The sequence below is a fragment of the Mus caroli genome, chromosome X (genome assembly GCF_900094665.2).
Source record: "Mus caroli chromosome X, CAROLI_EIJ_v1.1, whole genome shotgun sequence".
In the NCBI taxonomy this organism is placed as follows: Eukaryota; Metazoa; Chordata; class Mammalia; order Rodentia; family Muridae; genus Mus; species Mus caroli.
In genome coordinates, this window is record NC_034589.1 from 52,190,427 (window position 1) to 52,207,227 (window position 16,801).

The 16,801-nt window shown below is 38.8% G+C and overlaps 1 protein-coding gene across 5 annotated transcripts in view; it reads right to left on the minus strand.

Annotated features, from left to right (window-relative positions):
- Positions 1–16,801, minus strand: part of Arhgef6 (Rac/Cdc42 guanine nucleotide exchange factor 6) — a 106,898-nt gene that overhangs the window by 33,037 nt on the left and 57,060 nt on the right. For all 5 annotated transcript variants that reach the window (XM_021152941.1, XM_029473344.1, XM_029473343.1 and 2 more), the window contains 3 exons: positions 14,329–14,423; positions 9,978–10,073; positions 8,013–8,135 (listed from right to left, as the gene is read on the minus strand). In XM_021152941.1, the coding sequence (XP_021008600.1) occupies positions 8,013–8,135; positions 9,978–10,073; positions 14,329–14,423 (314 nt within the window). The remainder of the gene's footprint in view (positions 1–8,012; positions 8,136–9,977; positions 10,074–14,328; positions 14,424–16,801) is intronic.

The window sequence follows — 16,801 nt, forward strand, 5'->3', positions numbered from 1 at the left end:
AGCTCCTGCTTCCTGACCTGCTTGAGTTCCAGTCCTGACTTCCTTTGGTGATGAACAGCAGTATGGAAGTGTAAGCCGAATAAACCCTTTCCTCCCCAAACTGTTTCTTGGTTATGATGTTTGTGCAGGAATAGAAACCCTGACTAAGACAGTAGACAACCAAGAAAACATAAGACAAGAATCAAAACATACCAATAGAGTAAATCACTTAACCACCAAGGTAGATTGTAAGACAGGGAGGCAAGAGGAAACTCCAGTTGAACTTGAAAACAAGTTAAAAATGGCTCTTATTCTATTGACAATTACCTGAATGTAAATAGAACTGAATGGATTAACAAAAGCAAGACTCAACGATATGTTATACAGAAGAAACTTGACACATCTAAAATTAAAAATGAAGGTGGCTAGATGTTGTGGCTTATGTCTGTAATTCTAACACAGAGTCAGGAAGATAGGTCTGCAGCCAGTCTAAGTTAGACAGGACGGTTCTGTCACAAAGATGTTCTATACAAATGGAGTCCAAAAGAAAGCAGGAATATTCACAAAATAAACTTTAAATCTCAAGCAGTAAAATAACACTCAATAACAATAAAAGAGTCAATTCAGTAAGACAGGACAACAATTCTATGTACTCAGTATATGAAGCCCAAGCAAGTAAATATGTAAAAGAAATATCAATAAACCTGAAGGAAGAGACAAACTCCAACATAGTAACAACTGGAGACTTTAACACCTCTCCTTCAGCAGTAGTAGACAAGCACAACAAAGGAACATTAGAATAAAATTGTAGACTAGACGAAAATGGACCTCATAGACATGAAGAAAACATTCCAGACAGCAGCTGCAGACAACTTATTCTTCTCAGCAGCATATAGAACATTCTCTGGAATACAGAGAACAGCAGACTAAAAACAAATCCAACATGATGCATTAATACTGTGGGTCTATAATAAGAAAAACTTTGGGAACTACAGAATTCCATGTAATTTAGGCAACTTAGTATTGAATAACCCATGGATCAAGGAAAGACTAAGAAAAAGATACCAAAAAAAAAATCTCTTTGAAACAAATAAAAATTGAGATACAACATGCCAAAAATTCTGGTACACAGAAAAATACACTAAAAGGAAATTTTCATTTCTTCTTTGAGACAGCTGATATCACAGAAGTGCACAAAGATCTTTGGAGATTAGTATGAACAATTATATAGTCTCAGGTTGGATAGAAGAAATGGAGAAATTCTCAGACATATACTTTACCAAAACTGAAACATGAAAAAATTGAAAACCTAAACAGACCAATAAAGCAATGACATTGAATCATAAATAAATCTTCCATCCAAGAAAAGTCCAGGACCAGTGAGTGTTACTGATAAATTCTTCTTTTGAAAGAATAAATACCAGTTCTTCTTAAATTATTCCAAAGCAGCATATTTAGAAGATTATTCATCTTGATCAAGTGAAGTTCATCCAATGGTATAAGCACGGCTCAGTATTCACCAAATAATGAACACAATATACCACATCAGCCCAATGAAGGGCCAAAACCGTATTATTTTATGGTTATTGCCTTATTGTATGCAGAAGTACTGGATAGACTTCAGCCTGCCCTCATTATAAAACCAAACAGCTAACATTATACCAAATAGGGAAAATACGGATTCTTATTTCTCTAAGATCTGAAACAAAACAAGGATGCTCACTTTCACCACTTTAATCCAACTTCAGTACAAAATTTCTAGCCAAAGCAATCAGGAAGAAGGCAAAAAAGGAAGCTCATCTAAACTAGAAAAGAGGGAAACAGATTGCCAATGTTTACAAATGGTGTAAACATATAATAAATGATATCGTACAGGAAACGATATATGTGTAAACATATAATAAATGATATCGTACAGGAAGAGCTCAAGACTCTCACAAGATATCTTAGAACTAATAAACAAACTTAACGACATAGCAAGATGGAAAACTAAATAGCATCATTGTGTGCCAATGCTAAATTATCTGAAATAGAAACCAAGAGAGTAATCTCAATTATAGCAGCTATCAAAAAATGAACTATCTAGGAATAAATTCAATCAGAGGTGAAAGATGCCTAAAGTGAGAATCATGAAACCCTGTTGAAAAGAAATCGAAGAGAACCCAAGGAACAGGAAGTTGGTTCTCTCTTTCTATTTCTATCCTGAAATCAAACTCAGACTGCCAAGTTTGTACAGTAAAGCTGTTAGCCACAGAGACATGGCACCAGCCCTGCCCATTTTAATAATGAATAATGACTTCCTGTGGGTAGGGGAGGGGGGAGGGTATGGGGGATTTTTGGGATAGCATTGGAAATGTAATTGAGGAAAATATGTAATAAAAATATTTTAAAAATAAGAATATATAAAATAGAAAAAAATACAGTATTTTGAAGTGAAGAGATTCCTCAAAAAATTAAAAATAACAACTGGGTATGTGTCCAAGGGAAATCAGATCAGTATGTTGTAGAAACATTCGATTCTCATGTTTACCACAACACTATCCTCAATATCCCAGACATAGAACCAACCTAAGTATCCACTAACCAGCAAATGAAGACAATGTGGTACAGGTAAACAAAGAAAGAGTATTCAAAGAAAGAAAGAAAGAAAGAAAGAAAAAGAAAGAAAGAAAGAAAGAAAGAAAGAAAGAAAGAAAGAAAGAAAGAAAGAAAGAAAAGAACAAAATAGCATTATCTGTGACAACATAGATGGAACTGGAGATAATTATACTAAGTGAAAAAAGTCCAGGCAAAGAAAGAAAAAAATGTTATGATCTTACTCGCACATGGTTATTTTAGAAAGCTGGCCCCATGGAAGTTGACTTAGAGAGTTATGGAGCTGGAGGGAAAACCTTGAGCCATGGGTGTGAAGTTACCTAGAGAGGAGCAAGCTGTTCCATTGCACATGGAGATGATCCAGTTAACAACAGTACATCTTAACAAACTAGAGGAAATGATTTCACAAATTTTCATCATAAAGAAATGCTAAATGTATCAATATATAGATATGTTTAGTTTGTAAATATTAGACAGTGTGTGTGTGTGTGTGTGTGTGTGTGTGTGAAAACATTACTTGGTAAAAATAAAGCTCATTAAGAGATAACTACGAAAATAAATCTGATGATGAAAAAAATAAGTTCTTGATCCATCACTCATGAATGGAAAAACAATATGTGGGTATCTATATAACAGAATTCTTAAAATTATTTTTATTTATATGTATGTTTATGTGTTTATATGAGCCTATGCCCGTGACTATAAGACCAGAAGAAGGCATTGGGCTCCTTTGAGCAAGAATTACAGGTATCTGTGAGCCTTCTGATGTGGGAGCTGGAAAGCAATCACAGGCCCTCTACAACACCAGTACACACTCACTCTGAACCACGGTGCCGTCTCTTCAGCCCCCTCAGTATATATTTTTAAAAGATGTGCTGATAATTTTATAGTGTGTGGAAAGCTTTAAAAGACTGGCGCCAACACCAGGGAAATGTAAATTAAAGCTACATGGAGATTCCATCCAACTCCACTAAGAAAGCACCAACAGGAAAATGGATGCAACTAGAGATAATCATATTAAATGATTTAAGCCCTTCTCAGGAAGATAAGAACATTCTCCCCCTCGTTTGTAGTTCTCATACTTTATATAGATATATAAAATTCTCTATATGTACATGCCAGGGAAATGATGGAGCTAAACAGGGGAAGAGGGTTGAGAACTGGAGAGGGGGGGTAAAAGTTATGAAGGAACATGCCTAATACTCAACACATACTTTGTAAAATGTTTATAAAAAAACAAGTAAGTGCAATTTTAAAAATGATGGCCAAGGACTGGAGAGATGACTCAGAGTTTAAGAGCACTGGCTGCTTGTCCAGAAGTCCTGAAGTCAATTCTCAGCAACCACATGGTGGTTCATTACCATCTTATTCTCAACAGCCAGGAAATGGCAGCAGTCTGGAGGTTCATTGACTAAAGAATGGATAAAGAATTTATGGTATATGTACACAGTGAGATTTTGTACAGCCATAATGAAAGAGGATGGAACTGAGGAGACTTTAGTGAAATCAAACTGTCCCTAGTTTCATTTCTGTTGCTACATTAAAATACCCTGAATAAAAGCAATTTAGAGGAGAAGGGTCCATTTAGCTTATAATTCCAGGTTGTAGTCCATTATTGTGGAGAAGTCAAGGCAAGAATTTAAAGTAAAACCTCCAGAATCAAAAATAGAAAAAATAAACACATGGATCCTTTCTTGTTCTCAGCTAGTTTTTTTCTTCTCTTACACTGTTCAGAACCCCTGACTAGGGAGTAATGCCACCCACAGTGGCCTCCATCCTCTTACACCAATTAACAATCAATACAATTACCAAAGGTTAGTCTGAACTAGATAAATCTTCCTAGGGAATTCGAGCTTGTGTCAAGTTAAGTTAAAAAACACCAGCAGAGACAAGGGTCACATTTTATTTCATATGCAGAACACACACAATATATATAAATATATGTATGTGACACAAATGTAGATTTGATTGCAGGGAAAGAAAGGGGTTTAAAAGGATGGCAAAGAAGAAAACACACCCACATACAATCATAATAAAACTCATTATCATGTTTGCTGCCTAAAAATATAACTTAAAAGACAAAAAGGCAAAATGCTAAGTGAAAGTAGTCAGATACAAAAAAGCCACATATTACATGAGTCTACTTATACCTAATCCAGTATAAGTAAATGCCTAGTGATTGAAGTAGTTTAGGGTGGTTACCTTTGGTTAATTGGTGTTAGAATACATCAGGTGACTGTTACAGGATACATTTCTTAGGATGGCTAAAAATATTCTTACATTGACAATTGCGCAATTCTGTGAATACAGTTAAGATCAAGTCATTATATTCTTTACTTTGGGATGAGAAGCACTGGAAGTTTCTCAGCAGACTGTGACATAAGTTGGTGGTGTTAGACTCCTGAGAGCATATTTTATGATAATTCTTCAAAACTGCATTTATATTATAATTTACAGGTAAAATATCTATCTTACTAAAAACCATCTTTAGAAACCTGACTAATCTGACTTCTAACTCTATCACTTAAAAATTATGAGTTTTTGGGCACATTAGTCAGCCTAAGCCTGCCAGTGACTTAGCTGTAAGGAGAGCCGGTAATAATAGTAACTTCCTCATTGTCTCTTACTACTGCATGCCTGGTACATTTTCAGTGCTATTATTAGCTAATGTTCCCTGTAAGCAGTTGAGCCACTTGCGTTATAATGTCTATAATATCCACTCTTTTAAAAATACATTTTCTCTTTTTAACTTATTTATGATGGTGATGGTAGTGGTAGTGGTATATGTGTGTGTGTGTGTGTGTGCGTGTGTGCATTTGGTTGTATGTGCATGTATACTTGCAGAAACAAGACATGGGCCTCAGATGCCTTCCTGGATCACCCTCTTACCCTATCATTCAGTCTGAGACTCCCTGTTCTGATGGATTAGCTAGTCATTGAGCTCCAGGCTCTGCCTGTTTCTTCTCTCCCAGTGCTGACATTAAAGACAGGTACCTCCATGCCTGGCCTGGTTTTGTTTACATGAGTGCTAGAAGTCCCAACACAGGCATTTATATTTGTGTGGAAAACACTTGACCCATGAAGCCACCTTCCCAGGCCTGTAAAGTCTTATTCTTATTCTGATGGGAGCTATCATTCAATTTTATTTTTTTACAAACTCAAAACTAATTGTACTGGAGCAAACGATTAAAGGAACTATCACACAGATCACAGCAAGTGTTAGGTTCCTTACCCCACTTGTTGTTTACCCATTTGACTTCCTGAGACTTGTGCATCAGTCAGCCCATAAGAAGTGGCACAGTTTGGAGAGAATGTTAATTAATTAAACAGAGAGTAGAAGAAAATATTAAGGACCAGTAAAACAACGACTGGGGAAAACTGGCTAAAAACAGCATGTCAACACATGGGACAACACCCAGATCTCTCACCCTGCACAAGAATTATTTCAAAAAGTGATCAAAGAGCAGAAACTTTGAAACTGCTAGGAGGAAACACTAAAATTTAGGCACCCACTTTCTAAGAAGAACTCCCATATGCCAGGAAATCAAGCAAGATGTGCCATATGCAACTACAGAGATGTTTTTTAAAGCAAGCAGCCTTCTACACTGCAAAATAAACAACTTAACAAAGAGAAGGCCTACAGAAGGGGAGAGAAATCTCCTCCAGATTGTCAAACAAACGCATTCTAAAAACTCAAAAGTGCAGTTGCTGCAGAGCCACCCTGACACTCATACCTTTTCCTTTCTTTCTTTCTTTCTTTCTTTTTTTTTTTTTTTCAGATACTGGGCAGAGCCTGAGCATAGTTTCTCTGGTACTTCAATTACTGTCATCATCATTTCTCTGATGTTTCTGCTATGTGTCTGCTTCTTTACCATATGACTGGCCTCCCTGCTGGTTTGGCTAAAATGACAATCTCTCTGTCCTCTCTCCCCTCTCTGTCCTCTCTCCCCTCTCCCCCTTTTTCCTCTCCCCTGTCCCCTGTCCTCTGTCCCCGGTCCCTTCTCCCCAACTCCCTCCTCCTTGCAGCTGGTGGGATTTACAGCTAGCCTTCCCTGGTATTTTTCTTTTTAATTCTAAGTAGAGTTTCTACAAGCTTCAAAAAAAAAAAAAACAGCTCAAACTTATCCAAAGAAGAAATAACACAATAAATAAATTGACAAATTATCTAAGTAAGCACTTCCCAAAAGGAGAAGCACAAATCTAAAATTTATGGGGAAAATTCAATATTTACCCAAAGAGGAGATGAAAATCAAAACTGTATTAGGATTCCCATCTCACCCTGAGTCTGATGGTTCTCATCAAGAAGGCAGTAACTAATGCCAGCAGATACGGGAAAGGAAACTGTTATCCATGACTTTGGGAATAGACTTTAGTCTAGCCTCTATAGAGCAAAACACTAAAATCAGACCTGTGTGTATAACAGACAGGAAAGCAGCTCTTAACAGGGATATCTGCACACCCATGGTTACTGAGGCTCAAATTGTGATAGCCAAGCAATGGAATCAGCCCCCTTCTGTGTGGGTGGATGTGGGTGTGCACCTTTATAGCTATTTATATTTATTTATCTTTCTATCTATCTATAGTGGACTATTATTAAGTCACAAAGAAGTGAATGTTGTTTGCATCAAGTATATAGAAATAAAGGTCTTCATGTTAAAATAAGTTTAATTCAGAAACACAAAAATCACACATTTTTTCATATTCAGGAACTAGAATTTAAAAAAAAAAATACCATGTGGTTTGTGTACTTGAGAGGATGTGGCAGGAGGACGGCCAAGAGTTTTATACCAGTCTGAACTATGGGCTGAAATCTGATCCTAAATCAAAACAAAACAAATACCAACCAGAATGCAGTAAACTGAATACTGAATACCTGTGATTCAATAGGGAAGAAGTAAGTTAAGAGAGTGGATATGACTAATTCAAGATATGTGCATACGTGGAAATGTTACAGGGAAACCCAATGATATGTGCAATTAATATATAATGATTACAGTGTGAGCAGTAATAGTTGGTATGCGTAGTGTTTACTCACTAATACAAAATCTTCCCTGATTTTTTTCCTCTACCCTTCACCCAACTAATTTGGTATGAAAACATCGCAAAGTCTCCCAGTATCCTTTCGACAAATCCCTTGCCATACATGTCTGCAGTGTTTCACTTGATAATTGTTCTCATCTCCCACAAAGAGTGGGGCCCTCTTCTTCTTGTATGGTACTACTATGCTCATCAGTGTACACACAATCTCGCTTACAGTAGGAGCTCAATAAATTATTTGTTGCATTAGTGGGTGACCAAAGCCATGGAACAATGAATTCAGTCTTAGCCTACAGAACAGAGAGAATCTAGAGTTGATCTAGAGACCTTGGATTCCCAGAAGATGCCTGCCTGAGCAAGGCTATCACTGCAGGACAGTTGTGCTGTGGCCAGGCCATTACCTGTGCTGGGTGAGCACGTTGACAGCTGAAGGATGATTTGCACAGTAAGCCAGGTACATCGATTTGAAATGAGGCATGAGGTTCAGTAGGCAGCCTCCTACTTTGTGCTGGTTTTCTGGAAACCTGTAAGTAAAACATGTCAAGTGTGGAACATAAAGTAGGAAGCAGAAAGTTAAAGCATTTGCAATTGAGACCAGAAGCAGGTAAATCTTTTGATGAATTACCATAGGACTTATGTATGTATGTATGTATGTATGTAGACTGAAAACACTTTATCCCTGGGATGCAGTTTTTGATGGCTGATTAAAATTCTAGCCACCAGGCTGGAGAGATGGTCTGATGGTTGGGAGAACTGCCTACTCTTCCAGAGAACCCAGGTTCGATTCCCAGTACCCACACGGTGGTTCACAACTGTCTGTGACTCATGCATATGGTGCACAGACATATGCAGGAAGAACACTAAGTAAAACTTTGATGCATAAACTTTTCTTGACACACCAACATTCAAATTCATACCAAGCTCAAGTACAGGTAAAACTGATTGAATTTAACAGCATAACATACCTTACCCAAAAGTTCATGGCATAAAGCTCAGAAAACAGCCAATTCCCCAATTTCCATAGACGGATGAAAGTTACCAGTTTTTACAAGATACACTCTCTGGAAAATTAATTTTACACTAAAAATACACTGGCAGATGATCATTCCAGTGAACTTTGTAATATAATGTTGACCAATTCAGCCATCAGATAGTCATCAAAGCCATGCCCTGGGGGTCAGAGACATGGCTCAGTCGTCCTTCCAGAGGACCTGGGTTCAATTCTTAGCACCCTCATATACTGGTGGCTTACAATTGCCTGTAACTAAAGTCTCAGGGCATCCAGCTCCTTCTCTGCTCTCCAAGGTTACCTCCTGTACATGGTGCACATACACACACACACACATACACACACACACACACACACACACACACACACACACACACATCGCAGGGAAATTGCCCATATACAAAAGATATAAATAAATCTATCTTCTAAAAAAATTATAGTGTGGCTCACATAGGACATATATTTTTCCTTCTCAAATCCTGTGTATGTTTCTAGTCAGAATATAACAGATGCCATACAAAGAGGCCTACAAACAAACATGTTGGGTACGGTGGTAAGTATTAGTAATACCAGAAGCCAGGGGTAGAATGATCTGAATTTCAAGACCCACCTCAACTACATAGTAAGCATGAGGCATGCCAGGCAGGACTGGAGAGATGGAGGTGCAGGATGGGGGATGGGTGGTGGGAGTGGGGAAAGTGAGGGTCAGGGCTGTAGCTCAGTACAGCCTTCTTAGAATGCACAAGGCCACAATCCAAGGAGCCAGAAAAGGGGGTGTCATTAAATGAATGATGTAAATATTTTTTTTCAAATAATCTGTGGCACATAAAATAAAAATGTCTTCTCAACATCAAAGCAATTATCATTGGTCCTAGAGAGATGGTGGATGGGCTTTTGCAGAGGACCAGAGTTCAGCTGCCATGGTGGCTCAAGGCCATCCACAATTCCTGGGGATCCAGCACCCTCTTCTGGGGCACAATATATACATGACGGCAAATATTCATATAAATAAAATAAATGTGATTTAAAGTTAGAAACAGTTCACTAGATGGACAAACTTTGTATACATTTGGCACTGAACAGCACCACTGTCTTTGTAGGCTTTTTAATCTTCATGTTTTTCTTTTGTTCTGGAACAATGTGTTGAAACCACAAGTGGTGTATCTGAGCCTGGCCTAAGCTTATAATTCCAATACGTTAGCGGTGGAAGCAAGAACAAAAAGTGGAAGCAAAAGTTCAAGATCAGCCTCTACTATAGAACGAGTTCAAAGCCAGTCTGGTCTAGGTGACACACTGTCTCAAAAATCAATTCATGTTTAACTGTGGAAGGAAACAGCAAAGCCACTGTCTTACTTACTTTGAACATTCTTCCAAGGCTTGGCAGAGTGTCTGTTGAAATGTGCATACTTCTTCAAAGTTTCCCAATAAACATGTAAACTCCACAGTACTCAGGCTGATTTAGAAAAGAGAAAAAGAAAAAGGACATAATGTACCAGTTAATAGAATGGAAAATTCTGTCAGTTGGAGCCCAGTTAGGCCCAGTTAGCTGCTAGCTTGCTGCTAGCTGAAAAGTATGAGAGAAGCCAATGTAACTTCTGCTGCTTTAGCTGCTGCTAATGACTCTGTTGTCTCTGCCCCACCCACCCACCCCCACCCCCGTATTTAGCTTCCTTTCTTGGTTCATCTTTTCTAAAATAAGAGCAATGATGCTAAAGAACATTGGTAGTAGTCAGGGGCATTTAGGTATTTTGTTAGGCCATGAGGAAAATAAAACATGTTTAATATCAAAGTATAAAAATAGACTAAAAACACAACATGATTAGGAAGAAGGTAAACACCTGTGGTGTATTTCCTTTCTAGAAAACGGGAGCATGATTAAAGTATTTATGTTCAACAAGTACAGAAGGGAAAGGTTAGCAAAATCAGCTTTCTCTGAAATGAAAATATTCAAATAACAACTAAAAACACTCTTTATGAAAGAGAATAGAGGGGAGAAAATAGAACTGAATTTTGATATTGCTATTCGTAGGGTGGAATGGAGTCAAACAGAGGCAAACTGAATGATGGTGCAGCACCTCTACATGAGGAATGTTCCCGTTCATTTTTCCCTTACCAAACAGTAAGTGACACTAGAAACAGGAGTCAATCCTCCTAAGGCGTGGTGCACTCATGCCAACACTTTCCAAGGAGGAGCTTCCGTTATTCTGTGAGCTGAGTGCCACAGCGGTCTACATTTTACAGGTGAGAAACCAGGCACAGAGATGGTAGGTGGTGAGCACATCACCCAACATCAGAGAACAAGGCAGAGCAAAGAACTGGCATCCCAAGCATTCCAAGCCTACAGACCAGACTCCTAAGCACTTTGGGGAAGAAACTTGTCTGAAGAGTCACTTAAGGTAGGTGTGCCTCATATTCTCCTTCCTTCAGAATATATGATCCAGGGAGGAGGCTAGGGAGAAGGCACAGAGGTTAAGAGCACTTGCTGCTCTTGCACAGGGGGCAAGTTCAGTCCCCAGCACCCACAGTGGAGCTGCTTATAACTAACTGCCTCTAATTCCAGCTCCAGGGACCTGACACCCTCTTCTTGCCCTCCTCCAGTACCTGTGCCCACACAGCCTGCATCACATAGACAAATGTAAAATTAAAAATTAAAAAATAATCTTTTCAAGAAATGAGTGAAGATGAGAAGGGCAGGTCAGCCCCAAACACTTAGGAGAAACTCTAAATGGCTTCAGGGGGACAAGGAAACATTGGAGAGGGTAGAGGAAGAGTAAAAACACAGTATTCCCGTAAGAGACCCTCACAAATATAAAAGAATTCTATTACTACTACACACACACATACACATATATGTATGTGTATGTGTGTGTGTGTGTGTGTGTGTGTGTGTGTGTGTGTGTGTGTGTATGTGTGTATATATATATAACACATGTGGTAAGGCATACCTGTAATCCCAGCACTTGGAAGGCAGATTTAAGAGGGTCAAGGGTCTCAGCTTGAAGCTAGCTCTAAGTTACCTGAGACACACTGTCTCAAAACAAATTTCAAAAGCATACACATCTCATAGTTAAGTTGTGGGGGAATATTTGCAAAGAAGTTCTGCTGACTAATCTAAAAGAGAAGATCCCAGTAAACATTCCCAGTAGCCCCCAGCACATGAACTTCTCCCAGTTCCTCTGCTGTTTTGCCCTCTTGAACTGCAAACTGGAAACCCCCACCTCTTGTTGTCTGGCGGGGGTGGGGGTGGGGGGGTGGGATCTGGCAGTCTGCCAGTTTCTCTAGGTACTGCTTTGTCATAGCCACAGCAAACAGGGTCCCTGAACTTTTTGCGGCCTGCCCGGGGGACATTTCTAGCTTCTTTGCAGTCAGACAGTAAACAGTCTGGCTTGCTCAAATCACTGTGGCAAGAGGAAACGCTCTGACTCTGGTGTGAGTATCAAAGTGAGACTGAGGACAGGTCTGACTTTACTCTCACAGATCCTAGCCCCCTTTCAGGATTGCCAGTCAGCCCCTTCCTCATTTGAAATCTGACCATCTCCCTTCCAGGATGGACACTTCAGTGGCCCTCTCTTTTGTATGTCACAGCCAGAAGACAGAAGGTACATTTCAAATAGTGAGTGACAGGCAGGAGACATGGGAGTCAGTCTGGTCACTTGTTGGCTGTGTGACAGGCAAAGCGATGAGCCTGTCCAGACTTCAGTCTCTTATCTACTCAATGGAGACAGCCAATTCTCCCAGGAAACTAGAAAGGGTGACGTGCTGCTGTATTTCTGTATCACTCTGAGAACTGTGATTAACATAACACTTCACATTTCACATAATAAAACCAAATGCAGGAATCTAAAACCCTTCCATGTGAAGAATGCTTCCCACGGTGCTATGAGAACAGTTGAATGAAGATTCAACATGATGTTTTGCCTAACTAACATCATTTGGGGAGAGAAAAAAAAAGAAGAAAAACAGTTAACTACATTAAACTCATTTAAGCCTAAAGTTGGTAGTTTATACAAACTTCCTCAAAAGTCAGCTTTTCCTGAAGAGGGGAGGATTTTGTCTTCCCCTGTGTGAGCTAAAGTTTCTATTTTACTTACAGAGCATGATCACTAGCAAAATGTCATCAATTAAAGTAACAAATAAGAATAGTCAGTATTTGTTAAGTATGCTATCCCTAAAGCATAAGAAGTAAATGGTCAGTATTTTTAAAACATTTTAATTGAAATATAATTCCATCATTTCCCGTTTCCCTTCCCTCACTCTAGCTCACCCCCTCCACACACTCTCTCAAATCACTGGTCTCTTTTCTTGGATTATTAGTGTTAACATGCTTCTTATCATTTCAGGTTTAGTACACATTGTACATTTTGCTTTCAGAAATGCTTTTCCATCTCATTATCAATCACATACGCGTGAATGAAATGCTGGCTTGAATTGCTCTTCTAAACATTTGCAAAATGCCACACTCTTTCCACTCTGGGAGCATGGGAAAGAGGTCCAGCCTGGCAAGCAAAGGTCAGAGCGAGCATGAGAATTTCCAGTTTATGTGCTCTCAGAATAAAAGCACCAAAGAGTCCTTCTTTCTTTATGGTACAACGAGACCCATCACTTCAAAATGCACAGGAATGTGGAAGCTAAGAGGGAGATCCCACACACCTGCACATGGAAAGGACTAGTGAAAGGACTCTGTGTAATATTGCAGCCCTGTTCACAATAGCTAAGCAATGGAACCAACCCAGGTTTCCAAGCCTAAAGGAATGCACAGGGGAAATTTACTATCTATGTACAAGAAAAATTGCTTAGCTATAAAGAAAAATGAAGATGTGTCATTTGTAAGAAATTGATATAATTAGAAAAAAATAATATTAAACAAAGTAAGTCAGCCTCAGGAAGGCAAATATTAGGTGTTCCCTCTGATGTTTCATATAGATATTAAAAAATCGTATATGCGCGCGTGTGTGTGTGTGTGTGTGTGTGTGTGTGTGTGTGTGTGATGAAAATAGATGAAAAACTATGTAGGGTAATGAAAGGAAGTAAAAAGGATAAGAAAGAGAAGAATAAGGGAGTGGGCAAATATGCTTAATACATAAAATATGTACTTGTATGAAAAAAATTAACTAAAATATTTTTAAAGTAAATATTACAGAAACAGAGAGTAGAAGAGTGGTGACCAAGGCCTGGGATAAGGAGGATGGTAGGCTGGAGAAAAGGTAAGTTAAGGGGTACAGCTAGATGTGAAGTATAACATCTAAATGTTCTACAGCACAGTAGGGGTTTTAAGGGTGCCAAAATGTTACTGTATATTTCCAAATAGCTTATGAATATGATGATCACCCTGATCTGATCATTACACATTGAAGAGCTGTACTAAAATATCACACTTCATCTTATGATCATGTACAATTTTTTAGTGCCAAGTGTTGAAGATGTTTTTAATATTACATAGAAAAGAGGCAAAAGAAAAATATCCAATACACAAATTGTCACAGTCAGAATCTCAGATTAACTATTCCTTCTTCAGAAAGCAAGCCAAGCTCTCCAAAAGCAACATCTTGCATAATTGTTGTTGCCCTGACTATATTCTTGGCAACCTGTGATCTGTGGAAATCATTTTAAAAGGCAAAATCAATTATTCATTGGCATAGGAGCAATGCCTCCAAGTGCTGACATTAGATTCTCTCGCTTTATTTCACTAAGGGTTTAAAAAGTCTTACTTGTTATTAGACTGCAAGGGTCTTAGGTAAGTAACAAGAAGAGACTGAAGTTCTTTGGCATATTCTTTTTCAGTGTCCAAGATGTTCTGTAACACCTGTGGAGAAACAAGAATTAAGTTTTCATAACCATCAAGCAAGTCCAAGGTCAAACAGCTTTAGATCTTTACATCGATTTCCTAGAAAAAGGTGTCCGTATTTACTTAGGCTGGTGCTCGATGTAAGAAACACAAGAATACAAATGTACTTTATTTCACACTAGAAAAGTATTTTAGTAATTATCTAGCAGCTATTTATATCACATAGCTCATATGAACACAATTATCATGAATTACCCTCTACTGGAAAAGCCTTGCCACTTACATGACACTGGCCACATTTATGCTTTAAATGATTTTATCAAGAAATTTATCAAGGAAAGGGCTAAGCTAACTAATAAAGTTTTCAATGTTCTCATTTTATGAATAATAAAATTATAAAATATAGAGATTCAAGACAAGGAGAATTTAGGAATAATTATAACACAAAGGAGCAAGGAGTTTGTTTGTGTATTGCTTCTGATAAGACAAATTCTTACCATATAGTACATTCTTAAGCAGTGTTAAAAGTAGTCTTTCAATAAAACAAAGTCTTCTCATATGAGCACTTCAAATCCAAAAAGGAGATCATATTGTGAGAAATTTAATGAGGATAAAAATTCAATGATTATCTGGTATTAATAGCACAAAACTCATTTTTGTTCTTTAAGACAAATTCTCAACATAGTTCATAATGCCTAGAATTCATTATGTAGCCCAAACAGGCCTCAAACTCACCATAATTCACATGCCTTGGACTCTATAGTGTTGAAATTACAAGTCTTCCCTATGCTAGTGGTTATGCTGCTTACAGGTAAGGAGCTTCTTTTATATCTGAAGATGGAGACATTAGGTAGGAACCAACAAGACAGAGAGAAATATATATGGCTAGGAGAAACACATTAGTCAACCAAAATGGCAGAAACACACAGCTGATACTGTGTGTCCATGGCTTCCATATTAGATAGGTTCTATAGAGCTTCAACTTCCACAGGCTTCAACTAATTTCAAATTGAAAATATTTTTAAAATGTCACCTGAATTGAGTATTATAGACTTTTCCCCCTTGTCATTATTCCTTAACTAATATAGTATAACTCAAGCCTTTAATCCCAGCTACCCTTGGGCTTGATACAAGAGGACACCAAGTTCAAAGCCTACCGGGCAAATTAGTCAGGTCCAGTCTCAAGATAAATAGCGTGCGGGGGTGGGGGGTGGGAGGTGGAGCTGAAGGTGTAGTTCAGAGCACTTGCCCTAGCATGTGTGTGGCCTTAGGTTCGGTCTCCAGAATCAAGTAATTCTTGATATTGTACCAATTATTCATATGGCACACACACAGACAGGCAGCCTAGAGATTATCTGAACTCTAGAGAGGAGTGAAAAGATCATGTGCAAATGTTACACCATTTTATATAAGAGACTTAATAGGACTGGAGAGATGGCTCAGTGGTTAAAGGCACCAGCTTTTCCAGAGGTCCTGAGTTCAATTCCCAGCAACCACATGGTGGCTCACAACCATCTATAATGGGATCTGATGTCCTCTTCTGGCATGCAGGTGTCCATGCAGATAGAGCACTCATACATAAAATACATGAATAAATCTTTTTTTTTTAAAAAAAAAAGAGACTTGAATATCTGAGGAGGCCCTAATCCTTGTGGATACCAAAGAATGACAGTACTCACAAGGCAAAGCATGGTGCTGATGAGGTGGTTGAACTAAGTAGGGGCCCAAGGAGCCACTGGCTTTCTGGTGAACAACTGACCCGGGTAATGATGGTCCCAACTGTGCTAGTGGCTGACAGACTGCTTCAGTTTTAAGGCATAACCTACCTCATCTCAGATTGTGACATTTCAGGGACCATTGTGAAGCAGCAGTGAGATGCTGCACAGGTAGGTACTGGCAAGTGAGAAACACTTGGACCAGTTTAAGAGGCTAAACACATCTCTCCCAATAATAGCATCTATTGGCATTTCAGACCAGAAGTCAATGTTGGGAGAGGAATGCCCTATGTCTTGTGGGAAGTTAAGTAGCATCCCTGACATCTAGCCACTAAAGACCATCCCACAGTACAATTATGGCTATCAAAAAAAATGTGCTCAGAAGGGAAATATCACCTTAGTTGGGAATCAACGACTTAGAAGGTCGCAGAGTGGTTACCAAAGCTAAGGGTTTGCTAAGCATAAAGGCAAACACTTATTATCCCAACACTGAGTGAGGGAGCTGGGGCAGAAAGCTAGTTTGAGGGCAGTTTACATGGTAAGTTAAAACCAATCTGGGCTTATAATGAGAGAGGAGGGGGGAGACAGACAGAGAGAGACAGAGAGGGGGAAGGAGGGAGAGACAGACAGAGAGACAGGGAGGAAGAGGGAGGGAGGAAAGGAGAGAGGAAGAGGGAGGGA